The sequence below is a fragment of the Trichechus manatus genome, unplaced genomic scaffold (assembly GCF_000243295.1).
Source record: "Trichechus manatus latirostris isolate Lorelei unplaced genomic scaffold, TriManLat1.0 scaffold00087, whole genome shotgun sequence".
Classification (NCBI taxonomy): Eukaryota; Metazoa; Chordata; class Mammalia; order Sirenia; family Trichechidae; genus Trichechus; species Trichechus manatus.
The window spans coordinates 821,989-840,116 of record NW_004444023.1 but is presented as its reverse complement, the minus strand read 5'-3'; the positions used below and the strand labels follow the sequence as shown (position 1 = coordinate 840,116).

The 18,128-nt window shown below is 48.9% G+C and overlaps 1 protein-coding gene across 1 annotated transcript; it reads right to left on the bottom strand.

The window, feature by feature from the left end:
* Positions 1-4,619: 4,619 nt before the first annotated feature.
* On the bottom strand, positions 4,620-5,036 carry NANOS2 (nanos C2HC-type zinc finger 2). Its single transcript, XM_004381594.1, has one exon. The coding sequence runs from the start codon at positions 5,034-5,036 to the stop codon at positions 4,620-4,622; it is 417 nt and encodes a 138-aa protein (XP_004381651.1).
* Positions 5,037-18,128: the final 13,092 nt, after the last annotated feature.

Here is an 18,128-nt window from a genome sequence, read left to right as displayed (position 1 = left end):
TTTTTTTTTTTTTGCTTTTTCCTTTGGAAAATCACTGCAGGAGCTGAAAAAGTTGGCACTAGAAGTTTGTTATTTTTTAAAATTTTTATTGTGGTAAAATAATTTTTTTAACATTTTTATTGTGGAGAAATATATATAAGGAGTACCTGGGTGGCACAAGTCAGTAAGTGCTGGACTACTAGCTGAAAGATTGGCAGTTCAAACCCACCCAGAGGTGCCTCAGAAGACACACCTGGCTATCTGCTTCCAAAAGATCACAGCCATGAAAACGCTATAGAGCAGTCTCCTTTGCACACAGAGGATCACCGTGATACTCAATATAGATTACAAATAAAACTCTGTAATCTAAATGGGGCTGCCTTTTTCCCTCCTTTGTATAAAATTCTCAAGAATGGCCCAGATTATAGCCCACCATGGAAATCGGCTTAATCCTGTATCACAACTCACCAGGACCCTGGAAGCCCACATGGACACATTCAATTTCAGAGCCAAAAAAAAAAAAAAGGTAGGCACCTGTGACCATGGTGGGGATGGTAGTTCTGGGGACTCAACAGCTGATTTTTCAGAAGCAGATAGCCAGGGCTTTCTTCCAAGGCGCCTCTGGGTGGACTCGAATCTTCAACCTCCAACTTTTCAGCCAAGGATGTTAACCATTTGCACCACACCGGGAGTCCTCGTATTAGTAAGAAAGAATGAAAGAGAAGAAGACAGGGAGGAAGGAAATGTTTTTCTGTGTTTCCTTCTCTGCTCTGTTCCCTGTTCTGTTCTAGAGGGTACAGGTCAACCAGGAGGACAGCTGGCACATAGGCCCTTGTTTGGAAGTCTCCGGTGGCCCCTTCGGACCCACCCTGCCCCTTCTAGAAGAGAGAGAGATCAGGGCATGATTCACTGTGTTTCCTTACTGTCTTCAGCTCCTGTCACTACCCTGCCACTTCATATGTCTGGTGAATGAATGACTTCATTCATTCAAAAACAGCAAAAACCTGACAACTACTGTGTCTGTCTCCAGCCCTTTCCTCTGAGCCCCAAACCCAGTGAAAACCTTGTGGAGCACAGTTCTACTTTGACACATATGGGGTCACCATGAGTCAGAATTGACTTGATGGCCACTGGTATGGGCTTAAGAAGGGGAGTGGGAACAGTTCTCCACCCACGTAGAATGGCAGAAGGAAAATTGAGTCCACTAAAGATAGACCTAGAACCCCACAGAGTTCCCGTTGAGCCCTGAAGTGTGCAAGCCTGATGCTGAGTCCCCAGAACTACGATCCCCACCATGGTCATGGGACCTACCATTTTGGGGGGCTCTGAAATTGAATGTCCAGTGGTTTCCTGGACACCTCACCTCAGATGATGTCTCCAGACCCTTCACGTTCCCCTCATCCCATAATGAGCCCAGATCTTCCCCCTCTCACTTTTCTAGGTCTAAGGGACCCACTGCTATCCCCCAGCACTGCACCACCCCCTTGTGCTTGCTGTAATGGCTGCCCACACTTGGCCAGTGGTCCCTTTATGAAACTCTTCCATCACCCAGATTGAGAGATCATCTGCTACCTGCCTGATGCGGTCCCTCAGAGTGAATTAAAAGGGGGCACCCTGAGCAAAAAGTAGAACGGAATTCAAATACTTATAAAGTCCAGACTTACTGGACTAGTGGAGACAGGAGGACTCCCCTGGGGACTATTGCCCTGAGATTCTCTTTAAACCTTGAACCAAAATTATACCATGAGATCATCTTTCAGCTAAATAACAGATTGGCTCACAAAATAAACAATGTCACCCATGAGTACTGTGCTCCTTTAAAAAAAAAAAAAACATCTATAGGAGACCAAACCATTAATACTTACCCTAAAGCAAAGACGAGAAGGCAAGGGGGTAGGGAAACTAGATTACTGGAAACAGAACAACCAGAACGGAAATAATGAGAAAGTTGACACACCGTCTACCATGTCACCAATGGCAATGAACAAATTGTGTAGAAATTAAGTGGGAACGTAATTTGCTTTGTAAACTTTCACCAAAAACACAATACAATATTATTTAAACAAATGAATAAAAGGGGGCACCCCTTCCTCCAGCCAATTTGCCCATGTGTGCACATTTGCTGTATACAGTGGAGCAGGCTGGGTTCCAGTCAATCGCAGAGCCCAACAAAATGGTAGGGGCCTATGACCACATGCAGATTGAGGGTGCACGAAATGTGTGCATGTGGGCTTCCGGGTTCCTGGAAGCTAATTTCCAACATCCAGCCTGCTCCACTGCAAAAGTTTTGGACTGCGAAGTTTGGGACTTCCTTTTTGCCTACTGTTTAGTTTAACTTAGCTGCATTTTGGGGACTTGCAAGTAGAGATCCTTAACTGGGGTTTTCGGTTCTGTGTGAGGGGAGCCTGAGAGTGGATTTCAGAATGTGAGAATGTACAATAAAGGTCAAGTTCTCACGAGTGTCTGCAGGTCCTGAACACTGCACTCACCCTACTTACCTCTCTCATCTGCTTTCTTCCCTTGGCTAGCCTCCTGCTTGTTCTGCAAACCCACCACCTCCATCCCCACCTCAGGGCCTTTGAACGCACTGTCCGCTCTGTCTGGAATGCCCTTCTCCCAGATATTCTCACAGCTTCCTCCTATCATTTGAACTCTGCTTAAATATCACCTCCTCAGAAAGGACATCCCTAACTTCCCCCTCCACTCTCCATTCCCTTAAAAAAACCAAACCCAAACCTATCGCTGGGGTGGGGGGGTCTATTCTGATTCATGGCAGACTTATGTGCTTCAAAGTAGAACTTCACTCCCACAGATTTTTCTTAGCTGTAATGGCACGGAATCAGATCGCCAGGCCTTTCTTTCGTGGCACTGCTGGGTGGATTCGAACTGCCAAGCTTTTGGTTAGTAGCCAAGCACAATCTATTCGTGCACCCAGGGACCTTCTTCATCCCCTTAGCCTGCCTTATTTTCCTTCATGGCGTTTACCACCTACTTGACATTGTATTGTATTATTTATTTATTTATTCATAGTCCCTGGGTGGCACAAACAGTTAACATGCTCATCTGCTAACCAAAAGGCTGGAGATTTGAGTCCACCCAGAAGTACCTTGGAGGAAAGGCCTGGTGATCTACTTCTGAACGATCACAGCCACTGAAAACCCTACGGAGCAGAGCTCTACTCTGACACACTCATGGAGTCACCATAAGTCCGACTCAAGAGCAACTGGTTATCATTCATTCATTCTTCATTTTATTGTCTGTCCACTCCCTCCCCTAGAACAGTGTCTGGCACATAATAGGTGCTCAATAAATATTTGTGTACATATGGGCATTTCCTTGGGGTGAGGACCATAATTTTCATCACCTCCCCAGTGGGGCCTGGGATACCCCAACGTTTTACAACTATTCTAAGTTTGGTCCTGGAAGATGCGTGGTCATGCAGGGCAGGAAGGCAGCCGGGGACAGAGCCTGAGGAAGGACTGAAGGGCGAATCTGGGGTCCAGGCAGGCGGTGGGAGGAAACTGGAGACCTGTTCACAGGTGACCTGTGTCAGAGGATTATGGGGGCAGGTGGTGAAGGAACCCAGGACCCATCCCTGCCCACCCCATCTCCCTACATGTGGGGAAAATGCAGTGCCCCCGCCGCTCTCCCAGCTTGTCCACCTGGCAAGAAGACAGACACAGCAGACTAGGTGATTGCAAAGACAAGAAACACTCTTTAATGACCAGAGCCCAAGCCGGAGCCCCAGGCCTGAGCCAAAACCCAAGAACTTAAAATGCCATCAGGGTCCTATTTTGCCCCTAAAACAAAAACTGAGGCAATTGCCATTCCCATCTGGGCACTGGAACCTCTTTGCTGCTGGAGCTTCTTTGGCATAACTATTGAAGGATAAAAAATTGAGAAAAAAATGACCTTTAACCAACTATCATGATTTGAGGGGTGGGTGCGAGGTAGCAGAGAGACGCGTCTCTCTCTGGGAGAAAAGACCCATTGGTGATTTGAGGTTGGGGAGACGAACAGAGAGAAATAGGCCCAACAATGGGAGAACAACCAGAGGGAAGAGAAAGACGTTGGCTCCCCATCCCGGGATAAACCTGCCATGACACTGTGCCCCAATGACATGGTGTCCCTCCAGCGTCTCCCCTTTCCCTCTCCCAGCTCCTGGCACGTGAGCTGTGGAAGGCGGGGAAGGACGATCCAGCGTGGTCCCCGAGGAAGTGGTGGGTCTTCAGATGGGTGAAGAAGGTGGAGAAGACGGGTCTTAAGTGGGGCCCCCATTTTGAAGGCTTTGGGGTGGAGGGTCCGAGCCAGCCTCGGTCACTGTCCCCAAATTCTGAGGGCTGCCCTGGGCAAGCACAGTGGGGTCCGCAGGTCCAAGGATCCAAGAAGTCCACAAGGAATGGAGCCCTGAGACTGAGACATCGAAGGCGCAGGATGCCCATGAACTTGGAAGATCATGGACTTCGACCCAGAAGGAGATGAAGGACTGTGAGGTCCAAGGGTGCAGGGCTGGCGTGGCTCCCCCGCAGGCCCCTACAATTCGGTATCCAGCAGGGATGAGTTCTGGGGACCAGACACTTCAAAGGGCAGGGGATCCAGGGAGGGTCTAAGGGGCGCGGGTCATTGGTAGCTCATGGTCCTCAGCGCTTGACCTTGCGGCCGGCAGAGTTGCGCCCGCTTCGGCGGTAGAGGGACTGCTGGCCGCCATTGAGCGGGCAGTACTTGAGCGTGTGCGCCTGGCCCCCAGTGGCCCCGCACAGTGGACACACGTAGTGCCTCAGGATGGGACACACCACCACGCCCTCCGGTGTCTTCAGCTGGTGTGAAGAGTAGACGTGGCGGGACTCACCGTTGTGCTTGCAGAAATTGCACAGGTTGGCCAGGCCCCCGCTGGCCCCCGGCCCTCCCGGCCCCTCATTCCGTCTCAGTGGTGGCCCAGGTCTTGCCTCTCCAACCCCTTGGGCCTCTGGCCTTTGCCTCCGACTCTGGATCAGCGCCAGTACCACCTGGCTCAGGTTGAAGTAGTCTTTCCACATGTCAAAGAGGGGCGGCTGCATGGCGCTGAGGCGGGGTTGGCTGGTGGCTGGAGGGGGGCTGGGGCTGGGGAGGAGCAGCAGAAGCTGTGCAGAGTAGAGAGGAGCTGCACCCCCCCCCTTTATACTCCCCAGAGCCCCTTCTAAGCAAAGGTGGAGCTTAGGATTTAAAGGGCCCACTCCCTACCTGTGACCCCTGTCTGACTCTAGACCCCAAGGAGAGCCTGCAGGAGGACAGTGTCCTGGTCTCCGGTCCCTGCGCTGCCTCTGAGGTGGTCTGTAACCTCCAGGAAGGACCTTCCCCTCCCTGGGCCTCAGTTTCCCTATGCATTCAATGATGCTGCATGTCTGCTAATGCCCCCCACCTCCTACCCTACCCTCCTCCAGGCTAGAGGGCCAGCTGCCCCCTCCATATACTCCAGAGCTATTCCTAATAGTGATGTTGTTGTTGTTGAGTGCCATCAAGTTGATTCCAACTCATAACAACTCCATGTAACAGAGTAGAGCTGCCCCCACAGGGTTTTCCAGGCTATAATCTTTATGGGAGCAGATCACCAGGTCTTTCTCCCACGGAGCTGTTGGGTGGGTTCAAACCGCCAACTTTTCGGTTAGCAGCCGAGCGGTTAACTGTTGCACCACTAGGGTCGAGTGATGTGCTGTACAGTTACCTGGGTGATCTGATTTAATCCTTGCAACGACTCCACGAGACCAACAACATTATGATCCCATTTTAAAGAAGAGTAACTGAGGCTCAGAGAGGGAAACTCATTGAGCCAAGGTCACACAGCACGCAAATGGCAGAGCCAGGATTCCAACCGAGGTCTGCAGGACTCTAAAGCAAGTGTTCTTCCTACCTCTTTTGTTTTGCATTCCTTTGTTTTTATTGTGCATTCTGTGAACGTTTACAGAGCAGAGTAGATTCCCACTCGATAGTTTGTACATAAAGTGTTTCATGGCCTTGGCTTCATTCCCCACAATGTGTCAGCATTCTCCCCATTTCCGCTCTGGGTTCTCCATTTCCTTTCGTCCTGATTTGTCTACCCCTTCCTGTCTTCTCATCTTTGCTTTTGGGCAAATGTTGCCCTTTTGCTCTCGTATGATTGATTGTTCTAAGGAGCATGTTGCTCTCGGGCATTATTGTTTATTTTACAGGCTTGTCTATTCTTTAGCTGGAAGGTGGTCTCTGGGCATGGCCCTCCTACCTCTTTTGGATTAAAACCTTTTCTTTCTTCACATTCTGAAATGTTGTGTTTGTTGCTGTAAGCGGCCATCAAGTCAGCCCCTCACTCATGGTGACCCCATGCGTTACAAACTAGAGCTGCCCCACAGGGTTTTCATGGGAAGCAGATCGCCAGCCCTTTCACAGAGCCGCTGGGTGGGCTCAAACCTCTATCCTTTGGGTTAGCAGCCTATCGCAAACCGCTGGGCCACCCAGGCTCCTTATATCCTGAACAAAATTCAAATTCACAGAAAAAGAAACCAGACTTACTGGTCTGACAGAGACTGGAAGAACCCCCAAGACTACGGCCCTCAGACACCCTTTTAACTCTGAACTGAAGCCACTCCCGAAGTTCACCCTTCAGCCAAAGATTAAAAAGAAGCCGTTGCCATTGAGCTGATTCTGATTCATAGCGACCCTCTAGGACAGAGTAGAGCTGCCCCATATGGTTTCCAAGGAGCAGCTGGTGGATTTGAACTGCCAACCTTTTGGTTAGCAGCCGAGCTCTTCACCACTGAGCGCCAGACCTCCCAGGTCTATAAAACAAATAATAACACGTGAGGAACGTGCTTCTTAGTTCAAGCAAGTGTAGAGACCAAAAGGGCAACACCTGCCCAAAAGCAGTGATAAAAAGGCAGGAAGGGACAGGAATAATGGACAGACAAAAACAGGAAATTGGGGTGTGGAAGAGGAGAGTGTTGACACATGGCGAGGATTTCAACCAATGTCACAAAACAATTTGTGTATAAATTGTTGAATGAGAAACTAATTTGCTTTGTAAAGTTTCACCTAAATCACAAAAGAAACCAAAAAGAATCAGAATTAACAATGACAATTACAATGTTAGTCCAACGGTTAGAGTCCCAGTCTTTAGACTTCGGGCTTTTACTTTTTACGAGAGGTTTCTTGCAAGGAAGGCTTGACCATGGCTCAAACTCAGTGGTGCTTCCTCATAGCTAGGGTCCAAGGATAACAGAGGCAGGCAGAGTCTCACTCTTGGTCTCTGGCAGGGTCTCCTTTTCGGAGAGTATCAGAGTCTAGAGAGAGGTCTCTTGCCTCTGCTTTTCTCTCAAAAGAATTGGCTTAAACCTACTGTGTATATACAATTTTCTAGCCTTGGTCTCATATTATAGGGGCTAGGTAATGTCATGTTTAGTGTGTTACATGTTTTCTTCAAGGTCAGACATTCACCTAATGTTGACTCTTTAGAGATTAAGGAGTTATTTACGACATTCCTAACGCCTGAAGATCACCTTTATGTTACATTTATTATATCAGGTGTTTAAGCCAACTGAAAAACCCAAACCTGTTGCCACTATGTTGATTCTGACTCATAGCAACCCTCTAGGACAGAGTAGAACTGCCCCCAAAGGGTTTCCAAGGCTGTGAGCTTTACAAAAGGAGACCTCCACATCTTTCTTCTGCAGAGCAGCTGATGGGTCCTAACCGCCATGCTTTTGGTTAGCAGCCAAGCACTTTTAACCACTGTGCCACCAGGGCTCCTTAAGCCAATTTAGGGAGGTTTTTCTCATTCCATGTATGCAACAAGCCAATTTAGGGAGGTTTTTATGCAACAAGCCAACTTGGGAGGTGTCTTAGTTTTCTAGTGCTGCTGTAACAGAGATACCCCAAGTGGGTGGCTTTAACAAACAGAAATTTATCTTCTCACAATTTAGGGGGCTGGAAGTCCCAATTCAGGGTGCCAGCTCTAGGGGAAGGCTTTCTCCCTTTGTCAGCTCTGGGGGCAGGTCCTTCTCTCTTCAGCTTCTGTTTCCTGGTTCCTTGGAGATCTCCGTGTGGCTTGGCATCTATCTTCCCCCATCTCTACTTGCTCCTTTTATATCTTGAAAGAGATTGACTTAAGACACACCCTACGCTAATCCTGCCTCATTAACATAACAGAAAACTCACTCCCAAATGTGATTATAACCAAAGGCATAAAAACCAAACCAAAAAGCCGTTGCCTGCGAGCAGATTCCGGTTCCAGTTCATAGAGGTTAGGATTTACAACACATATTTTTTGGGGACACAATGCAGTCCATAACACCACCCCCACTTGACCAGTCTCTGGCCAAAGTGCGTCATCCCAACCCACCCCAGGCTGTGTGACGTACTCAGTCTAGTGCTCCCCCATGTTTGAGACTTGGGGTTCAGGTTAGACTCATGGATCCTCCCTCACCACCTGGGCTGGTTAAGTACCCCCCTCCCATGTGATCCTGTAGTTTCTTCCCCCTCGGACCATCAATTGTTGTTAATTGCCATCGAGTTGGCTCTGAGTGATGACCACCTCGTGTCCAACAGAATGAAGCGTTGTTGAGTCCTGCACCATCTTCATGATCATTGGTACGCTTGAGTCTGTTATTGCAGTCACTGTGTATTTTGAGTGCTTTCCAATCTAGGGGGCTCATCTTCCAGCTCTTTATCAGGATAGCACTCTGTTGTGATCCATGGGGTTTGCACTGGCTAATTTTTGGAAGCAGATCACCAAGCCTTTCTTCCACTTCTGTCTTAGTGCAGAAGTTCCCTTGAAACTTGTCCACCATAGGTGACCATGCTGGTATTTGGAATACCAGGGGCAGAGCTGCCAGCATCACAGCAACATGCAAGCCACCACAGTGTGACAAAGTCACGGACGGGTGGTGGCTGACCATCAAACCCCTCGGCTTATCATTGTGATTATTCCCTTGTCACCGACCCCATTTAGATGGAGTGTTATGTGAGGACAAGGACCTTAATGGGTAAATCTCTCTATCCCTGTGCCCAGGCCCATTGTAGTGCAGATAACAATAACGAGAGCCCCACTGATGGAGAGTTCTAGGTGTCAGAGCCTCCGTGCTAAGCACTCCATACACAGTTTTCTCATTTAATCCTCACCATAAACCTTGTGAGATGTGTATGGTTAGACTCATTTTTAGGATGTTGAAAAATGACATAAAGAGAGGTGAGGATTTCGAGGTTCCAAGACCTCCCTTAACAATCCCACCTGTTGTTCCGAGACTCCCAGATTCTGTTGCTTGTGAGTCTGGTTTTTTTTTCCCCCTTGTTATTTATTTTTCCTCAATTGTTTTCTTCTAAACCAAACTCACTGCCATCAAGTCGATTCCAACTCATAGTGACCTTATAGGACAGGGTAGAACTGCCCCCACAGGGTTTCCAAGGCTGTAATCTTTATGGAAGCAGACTGCCACATCTTTCTCCTACAGAGTGGCCAAGTGCTTTGACCACTGCACCACCAGGCTCCTTTGTTTTCTTCTAGAATTCTGTTATTCCAAGCATGGATACCCTTCCCCCCTGAAGTTTTATTCAGCAAGTCAATTGAAGGACTTCTCTCCTTAGGTAACCCCTCTTCAGAGATGTGGTTGCTACTGCGTATTTACAGAAGGGCCAAGATGATACTAATGAGAAATTCATCAGCTGTGGTGTTTACTGGATCATAATGGTCACCCCCACCCCACACCAAGGCCAGGACCACTGTCTGCTGACCAGACTCCACAAGGGCCCTGTTTACTTGTGAATTTCCCTCCCAGCCTGATGCCTGACAGAAAACAGCTCATGGCGTCTGGGATCTTAAAATCTTGCAAGTGGCCACATAAAATACAACTATTGGTCTCTTCCCATCTGAAGCAGCAAAGGAGAGCGAAGAAAGCCAAACATTCAAAGGAGCAATTATCCAAAGGAAGAACGGATCACATGAACCACACCCTATATAACCCCAAGACCAGAAGAATTAGATGGTACCCAACTACCACTCTGACTGGGATCAGAATAGAGGGTCCTGGAGACAGAGGGGGAGAAAAATGTAGAACAAAAAGTCAGATTCACAAAAAAGACCACAGTTACTGGTCTGACAGAGACTGGAGGAACCTCCAAGACTATGATCCTAAGACACCCTTCTGACCTGGATCGGAAGCCATTCCTGGAGACCACCTTCCAGCCAAACAATACACAAGCCCATAAAATAAACAATAACACCTGAAGGGAATGTGCTCCTTAGAACAATCAATTATACGAGAGCAAAACGGCAGTATTTGCCCAAAAGCAAAGATGAGAAGGCAGGCAGGAAGGGGTAGAAAATCAGGACAAAAAGAAATGGGGAACCCAGGGTGGAAATGGGGAGAGAGCTGACACATTGTGGGAAATGAGACCAAGGCCATGAAACATTTTATGTACAAACTATCAAATGGGAATCTCATTTGCTCTGTAAACATTCACCAAATGCACAATAATAAAAAAAAAACAGCTTATGGGAGGTCCAGGGAGGTGGGGGTGGGTCGCAAAGGCAACTCAAGAGGACAAAAACCCTGGGAAAGAGGGGGAAGAGACATAGAGGCAGCAAGGACCCCCCCAGGGGGACTGAGGGACACATCTGTGCAGAGGCCAAGACAGGGGAGATGAAAACCAGGGGAAAGAGAGACCTCCCTCTCGGACCAACAAGATCACAGTCATTGTCATTGTCCCCAAAGTCTCTTATTTTTTAGGCGCATGGCTACATAGTCTCATTGAATCCTCATGACAACCCTATCACGCTCCCCTAAATCACTTACTCCTCTTTAGCCATCCAGACTTCCTCTCTGACTCTCAAATGTGCCTCGGGGCCTTTGCACTTGCTGTTTCCCCTTCCCTGAACTGCTCTTCCTTCCCTGTGTTTCTGCAAGGCCTGCTCCTTAGCACTATCCGTGCACCAGATCAGCCTCCCATGACCATGCTCTTTACAGATCCCCCTCCCACCCCAGGTCCTCTCTATGTTGTATTGTTGTTGGGTGCTGCCGAGTCTATTCTGACACATAGTGACCTCTTGTGACAGAGTAGAACTGCCCCATAAGGTTTTCTTGGCTGTCATTTCTATGGGAGCAGATGTCCAGGTCTTTCTTCTGTGGAGTCACTGGGTTGATTCAAACCACCAACTTTTCAGTTAGCAGCTGAGCACTTAACCGTTGCGCCACCCGGGCTCCTTCTCTATCTCTAACATTCCCATTTTACAGAGGAGGAAACTGAAGCCTGGGGAGTAACACTGCTCGTTGATGTCACTCAGTGGTTCTGGATTCAAGCCCCAGATCTGCAGAGAAAGAAGAGACACACGGCGATCGAAGGAGACAGAGGCTATAGGAGAAAGAGACTGAAAGCTACAGAGAACAAGAATAACAGGACACGTAGTCAGTGGTTGGGAGCGTGGACTCAGCAGCCAGAGCCTGGGTCAAATCCTGGCTCTGCCACTTCCAGCTGTGTGGTTTTGAATAAGGGATGTAACCTCTCTGGACCTCTGTTTCCTCATTCACAAAAAGGTGGAACTTAGACTCTCTCCTATGGGGCTGCTCTGAGGACGACATTTGACAACACGGGCAAAGTCATTAGATCTGGCACATAGTGAACATACTTATGGTACACAGTGAGCATTAGCCATTATTTCAACTTTTGTTACCTCACTAAATATTTACTGAAAAGCACCAGGCAGAGAGACAGGACCGTGGGGTGCAGAGAGATGGAAGAATATTTGCTCATTCATTCAACAAATACAGTGAAATCCGTGAGAGACAAAACCCAATACCAAGTCTTGTTTTTCTGGGTCTTGCAAGTTTTCACCTTTGACACGGCGTTTACCGCTTTTCTATTGTTCTCCATTAAGAATTCTTCCTCACAGGCCAACTCTTTAGACAGGGATTGGACCGGACTGTGGGACATAAAGTGATACTTGTGAGGAGTGTGTCTCTCAGCTCAGGTAGATACAAGAGACTAAACAGGCAGCTTCTGTCCGGAGGGGAGATGGGAAGGCAGAGAGGGTTAGGAGCTGGTTGAATGGACACGGGGAATCAGAGGTGGAAAGGAGGAGCGTGCTGTCACAGTATGGGGAGAGCAATTAGAGTCGCATAACAATGTATGTATAAATTTTTGTATGGGAAAAAATTTTTAAAAGAAGAATTCTACCTCATAAACACCCAGTGAGTTTTCCTTCTCTTACAGTTTTCCGTCTTACACAGGTTCCGGCTTTTGCAGGTTTTACTGTATTTAGTGAATACCTCTTGTGTGTCCAGCACTGTTCTAGGTGCTGAAAACAGTGAAGAACAAAATATACAAAAATCCCTATCTTCATGGAGATGAAATTCTAGACAGAGAGTAAATAAGGTAGACAAATGAATATATGTCAGCTAGGGATATGTGCTATAATTAAAAACTAAAGTGGGGTAGGGAGAGAGAGGGTGGTCAAGGAAGGTCTCTTGGAGGAGGTAATATCTGAGAAGGGTATCAAAGGAGGTGATATGTACGGGAAGAGTGTTCTGGGCAGAAGGAACAGCAAGTGCAAAAGCCCTGAGGTCGGGGCAGGTCTAGTGTGTTCAAGGAACAAGGAAGAGGCCAGTGTGGACTGGGCAGGTGGAGAGAGTGGGAAGAGGTGAGAAATAATGGATGTAGGTGATCATGCAGGGCTTTGTGGGCTACTATAAGGACTTTGGAGTCTCTGGTGGTACAAACAGTTAACCTACTTGGCTGCTAATCCAAAGGTTGGAGGTTTGAGTCTACCCAGAGGTGCCTCAGAAGAAAGTCCTGGTGACCTACTTCTGAAAAATCAGTCATTGAAAATGCTATGGAACACAGTTCTTCTCTGAAACACTTGGGGTTGCCATGAGTCAGAATCAGTTTGATGGCAACTGGTAAGGACTTTGGGGTTTGCTCTGAGTGAGGTGGAGCCCTGGTGGTGCAGTGCTTAAGAGCTCAGGCTACTAACCAAAAGGTAAGCAGTTCAAATCCACCAGGCGCTCCTTGGAAACCCTATGAGGCAGTTCTACTCTGTCCTATAGGGTCGCTGTGAGTCGGAATCGACTTGGAGGTCTAAACAGAGGAGGCACATGATTCAACTCACGCTCTAACAGGTTGCCTCTGTAAACCAGAAGAAATGGATGGTGCTTGGCTACCATTACTGAACGTTTTGATCAAGGACTCAAAAGGTGGACCCTGATCAGAAGGAGGAAAAGTCTGGAACAGAACTTCAAACTCATATGAAAACCAGACTTACTGGATCCATTGAGACTAGAGGACCCCTGAATCTAATGCCTGGAAATAGTCTTTAAACTTTGAACCAAAACTACCCCCATGAAGCCACTGTTAAACTAAACAATAGCTTAGCCCAATTAATAAAGAATGTTTGCCTCGAGCATAGCGCTCTTAGAAAAGAATGATCGATGTGAGTGTAAATTGACAACAGTTAATCTAACCTAACGCACAGGTGAGAACTTTAAGGGGCAAAGAGTCCTTGATGGTTACGAGGCTGGGGAGGGAGGGAGAGGGTTATTTACTAACTAGATACTAGGTAAGAATTATCTTAGGTGAAGGGAAGAACAGCACACACTACAGGGGAAGTCAGCACAACGGGACTAAACAAAAGCTTAAGAAGTTTCCTGAATACAATCAAACACTCTGAAGGACAGAGTAGCAGGGGTAGGAGTCTGGGGACCATGCTTTCAGGGGACATCTAGGTCAACTGGCATAACAAAGCTTATTAAGAAAATGTTCTGAATCCTACTTTGGTGAGTGGCATCTGGGGTCTTAAAAGCTTGCAAGCGGCCATCTAAGATGCATCAATTGGTCCCAACCACCTGGAGTAAAGGAGAATGAAGAACACCAAAGACACAAGGAAAGTATGAGCCCGAGAGACAGAAAGGGCCACATAAACCAGAGACTTCATCAGCCTGAGACCAGAAGAACTAGATGGTGCCCAGCTACCACCAATGACCGCCCTGACAGGGAACACAACAGAGAGTCCCGGTTGGAGCAGGAGAAAGGTGGGGTGCAGAACTCAAATTCTAGTAAGAAGACCAGACTTGACGGTCTGACTGAGGCTGGGGGTTCCCCAGAAAGCATGGACCCTGGATTCTCTATCAGCCCAGAACTAAAACAATTTCCGAGGCCAACTCTTCAGACAGGGATTGGACTGGGACATAAAGTGATACTTGTGAGGAGTCTGCCTCTTAGCTCAAGCAGATCCAAGAGACTAAATGGGCAGCTTCTGTCTGGAGGTGAGATGGAAAGGCGGAGAGGGTTAGGAACTGGTTGAATGGACATGGGAAATCAGGTGGAAAGGAGGAGTGTGCTGTCACAGTATGGGGAGAACAATTAGGGTCACATAACAATGTATGTATAAATATCTGTATGGGAGACTAACTTGAAACGTAAACTTCATTTAAACTACAACAATTAAAAAAAAAGGAGCAGACAGCCCAAATTAATGGTGACAGAACAATATAAGTAGAATGAAGTATGTAACCAATGTTATTGAACTGTACATGAAGAAATTGTGAATCGATGTATGTTTGACTGTGTATATTGCTACCAACAATAAATAAAATACTATTTAAAAAAAAAATCTAACAGGAGCTGGGAGGCTGCAGTGGTCCAGCAGGAGGTGATGGTGGGCCAGGGAGGTGGCAGAGAAGAAGTGGTTAGATTCTGAATATTACATAGCAGCAGAATGAAGTTTCTAAAATATAAATCAGATTGTGTCACTTCACCTGCTTAAAACCTTCTCTGATTGTCTACTAACCTCAGAATAAAGTTCCAGAACTTTATCATGGCCTATAGGGCCCTGGGTGATGAGGCTCCCTGTGATTTTTCTGAACTCATATCCAATCACCCTCTTCCCAACTGTTCACTCCTCTCCAGGCTTCCATTCTGATTGTCGAAATGTGCCTCAGGGCCTTTGCACTTGCTGTTTCCCCTCCCCTGAGCTGCTCTTCCCTCCTTGTTATGTTGCAAGGCTGGCTCCTTAGCACCATCCAAGTCTAGGCCCAAGCACCAATTTAGTGTTGCTTGATCATGCTCTCTACGGAGCCCAGCCCCCTCCTGCCTCTGGTCCTCTCTGTCTCACCCTTTGTTTATTTCTTCATAGCTGCAATTACCTTGTTTATGCATCAGCTTGTTTACTAGACAGTGAATCGCACAGGGCAACTTTAGGCTGGTTCTCTGCCATATTCTCAGGTTTGACACACCATGGACAGTAAATATTTGTTGGCTGATGATGAAGTTGAGGCCATCTGTGGGAACCTGGTGGGACCCTCCCAGAGCAGTGACAATGAAGTCAGACAGATAGACTTGGGTTCCCCGACAGTCCCTCACTGGTCCACCCTGCAGCATCCCTATGATAGGCTGTGGATCAGACCACACAGACCACTGTGATTCTTAAGGTTTTACGGCTGATTTTCAGAAGTAGACTGCCAGGCCTGTTTCTAGTCCATCTTGGTCTAGAAGCTCCGCTGAAACCTGTTCAGCATCACAGCAACACGCAAGCCTCCACTGACAGATGGGGGTGGTGGCTGTGCATGAGGTACACTGGCAGGGAATCGAACGCAGGTCTCCTGCATGGAAGGCGAGAATTCTACCACTGAACCACTTTTGCCAATTCCACTTCACCCCACCCCCAAGGCTACCAACCGGGTTGGAGCCGCTGTCACCTCTCACCTGAACCGTTATAGTCATCTCTGCACTGGGCACCAGCTTCCACCTGGGGACCGGCTTCCATCCTCAATCCCTCTGTTCCCCAGAGGGATCCTATTAAAACTGGCCCTCCCATGGCTCCTCACTCAGAGTAAAGGCCAACATCCTTACAATGACCCACAAGGCCCTACACAATCTGGCTACCCGCCTCCCTCGACTCCACGTCTCCGCTTAAAGCTCACTTTCTCATTGAGGCCTCCCCTTGTTTCAAATTACAGTCACACACCCCCCCCACCACATCCTCCAAATCCGTTTCCTACTTCATTGTTTTTCATAATATTTATCACCTTCTTACTTACACATGTTGCTTTTTTTTATTGTGACAAAGTGAAAATTTACATACCAAAACATTCACCAATACAATTTCTACGTTTACAATTCAATGACATATTCCTCATGTTGTACAACCATTCTCCCTATCCTTTTCCAAAATATTCCACTTCCATTAACAAAAACTCAATGCCCCTCATCACTTATAGATTTCACTTACTTATTACTTTTCTTATTGTTTGTGTCTCCCGACTAAACGTGAGCTCCATGAAGGTAGGAACTTTTTTGTCCTTTGTGTTCACTGCACCTAGAACTGCATAACCCGTTGCCGTCGAGTGGATTCCGGCTCAGAGCGAGTCTACAGGATAGAGGAGAACTGCCCCATAGGGTTTCCAAGGAGGAGCTGATGGATTCGAACTGCAGACCTTTTGGTTAGCAGCCTGAGCTCTTAACCACTGCGCCACCAGGACTCCGGAAACGTATAGGCGCTCAATAAATATTTGTTGAACAGATGAATGAAGCCACATTTGTTGAATGACCTTGAGGACACCTACAGAATGCTAAACTACAAATTTCCCACTCCGATTTAACTCCATCATCCCGCCCTCCAGTTCACCCAACCCCCGAGTTCTGGACTCGTTCCTCCACGCATTTGCTTTAAGCGGTGCCCGCGCCAGGATCACCCTCCCTAACCGCCAAGAAACTCCCTCCCCGAGCCGTGACGTAAATGTGTGGACTGGGGACCTCCCCAGGCGTGGTTAGAAAGTTGATGGGTTGCCATGGTTACTGCACCCGCCTGAGGCGGAACGTCTCCAGGGTACCCTGCCTCTACTGGTTGGCGTCTGCTAGCAGATCCCTAGCGGCCCCGCTCAGGGGCGGGTATGCGAGGCGGCTACGCGATTTTCTTACACTCTCCACGCCACCCACGCAATTACCATGGAGACAGTGCACTTCCCTCCGCGCCTCCCATCATTTAGTCCAAGAGAAAGAGACGCATGCGCAGTTAGAAGGCGGAGCGGGTTGGAAGACACTGGGGAGCATCCCTCCCTCCTTCCCCAAGGATTGCTACGCCTGCGCGGAGGCGGAACACCCGGCGCCGCGGCTGCCCGCAAGCGAAAGGTGCGCATGCGTTGTTGGGGCACCAGGAGGCCAAGGGAACGAGCGCAGCGCTAACCTTGCGCCTGCGCAGCTGCAGGCAGCTGGTGGGAGTCGGTAGAGGGCAATTCTGCGCTTGCGCTATGGGCAGTGTGAAACCCAGGCGGTAAGGGCATTTGGAACGACTGGCGCTCGGCGCGCCTGCGCTGTGCCTCGCTGGGCGGCCGCGGGCGGGGCCCAGAGACGGGAGGGAGAGAGGCGGGGGGAGGGAGGAGGCCGCAGAAGCCCAAGCCCTGACCGACGGGGCAGGAGGGGGCTGCGGCGGCGCCGGTGAGTGACCCGCGGCCCGACTCGGTTCCTACCCTCCACGACCCCCACTCTTTCTGGAGTCTCTCAGAGCCCCCGTTGCCCCCTCCTGATCCTGAGCCCACATAATTCCCAGAGTTCCCCTTAATTCCTGGCAACCCCCAGAGCCCCCACGATCTCTGCAGACCTTAATCCCTAATATTTTATCGTCTCAGCTCCCCCACTGTCCCAGGAGCCCCCGACTCACCGTTAGTCCTGGACGTCCTTCCAGAACCCCCTTCTCATATCGATCTTACGGTCGCCCGATTGCCCCGGAACCCCTAGAGCGCCCCTCTGCTCCAGGTCCCACATTCTTGCTGCACCCCCCCAGCATCCCCTTTCCCCCATCACCTCATGCTTTTTCGACCCCCGAGACATCCCCCTTTTCTCTTTTTCTTTCCCGTTCTCCTACGTCCCCATTCTCTAACTCCTGCAGACGCCCCTTTTCTTCTACTTTTCATTTCCCTCCATCCCCCCAGACCCTCCCCCAATTGCCTTAACTCCTCGGCGCAGCATTTTGCGCCGCGCCAAGAACACAGCGAGCGCTCAGCTAGTGTCAGCTATTATTAGGCACCACTGACTGCCCTCCCCAGCCCGTCGCCTCCGCCCGCCCGGGTGCCCCCGCCCCCACCCTTGGCCCGGGGGACGGCAGCGTCTGTGTCGGGGCGGCAGGGGTGGGGCGGGCGGCTTGGAGACGCCGCGCCCCC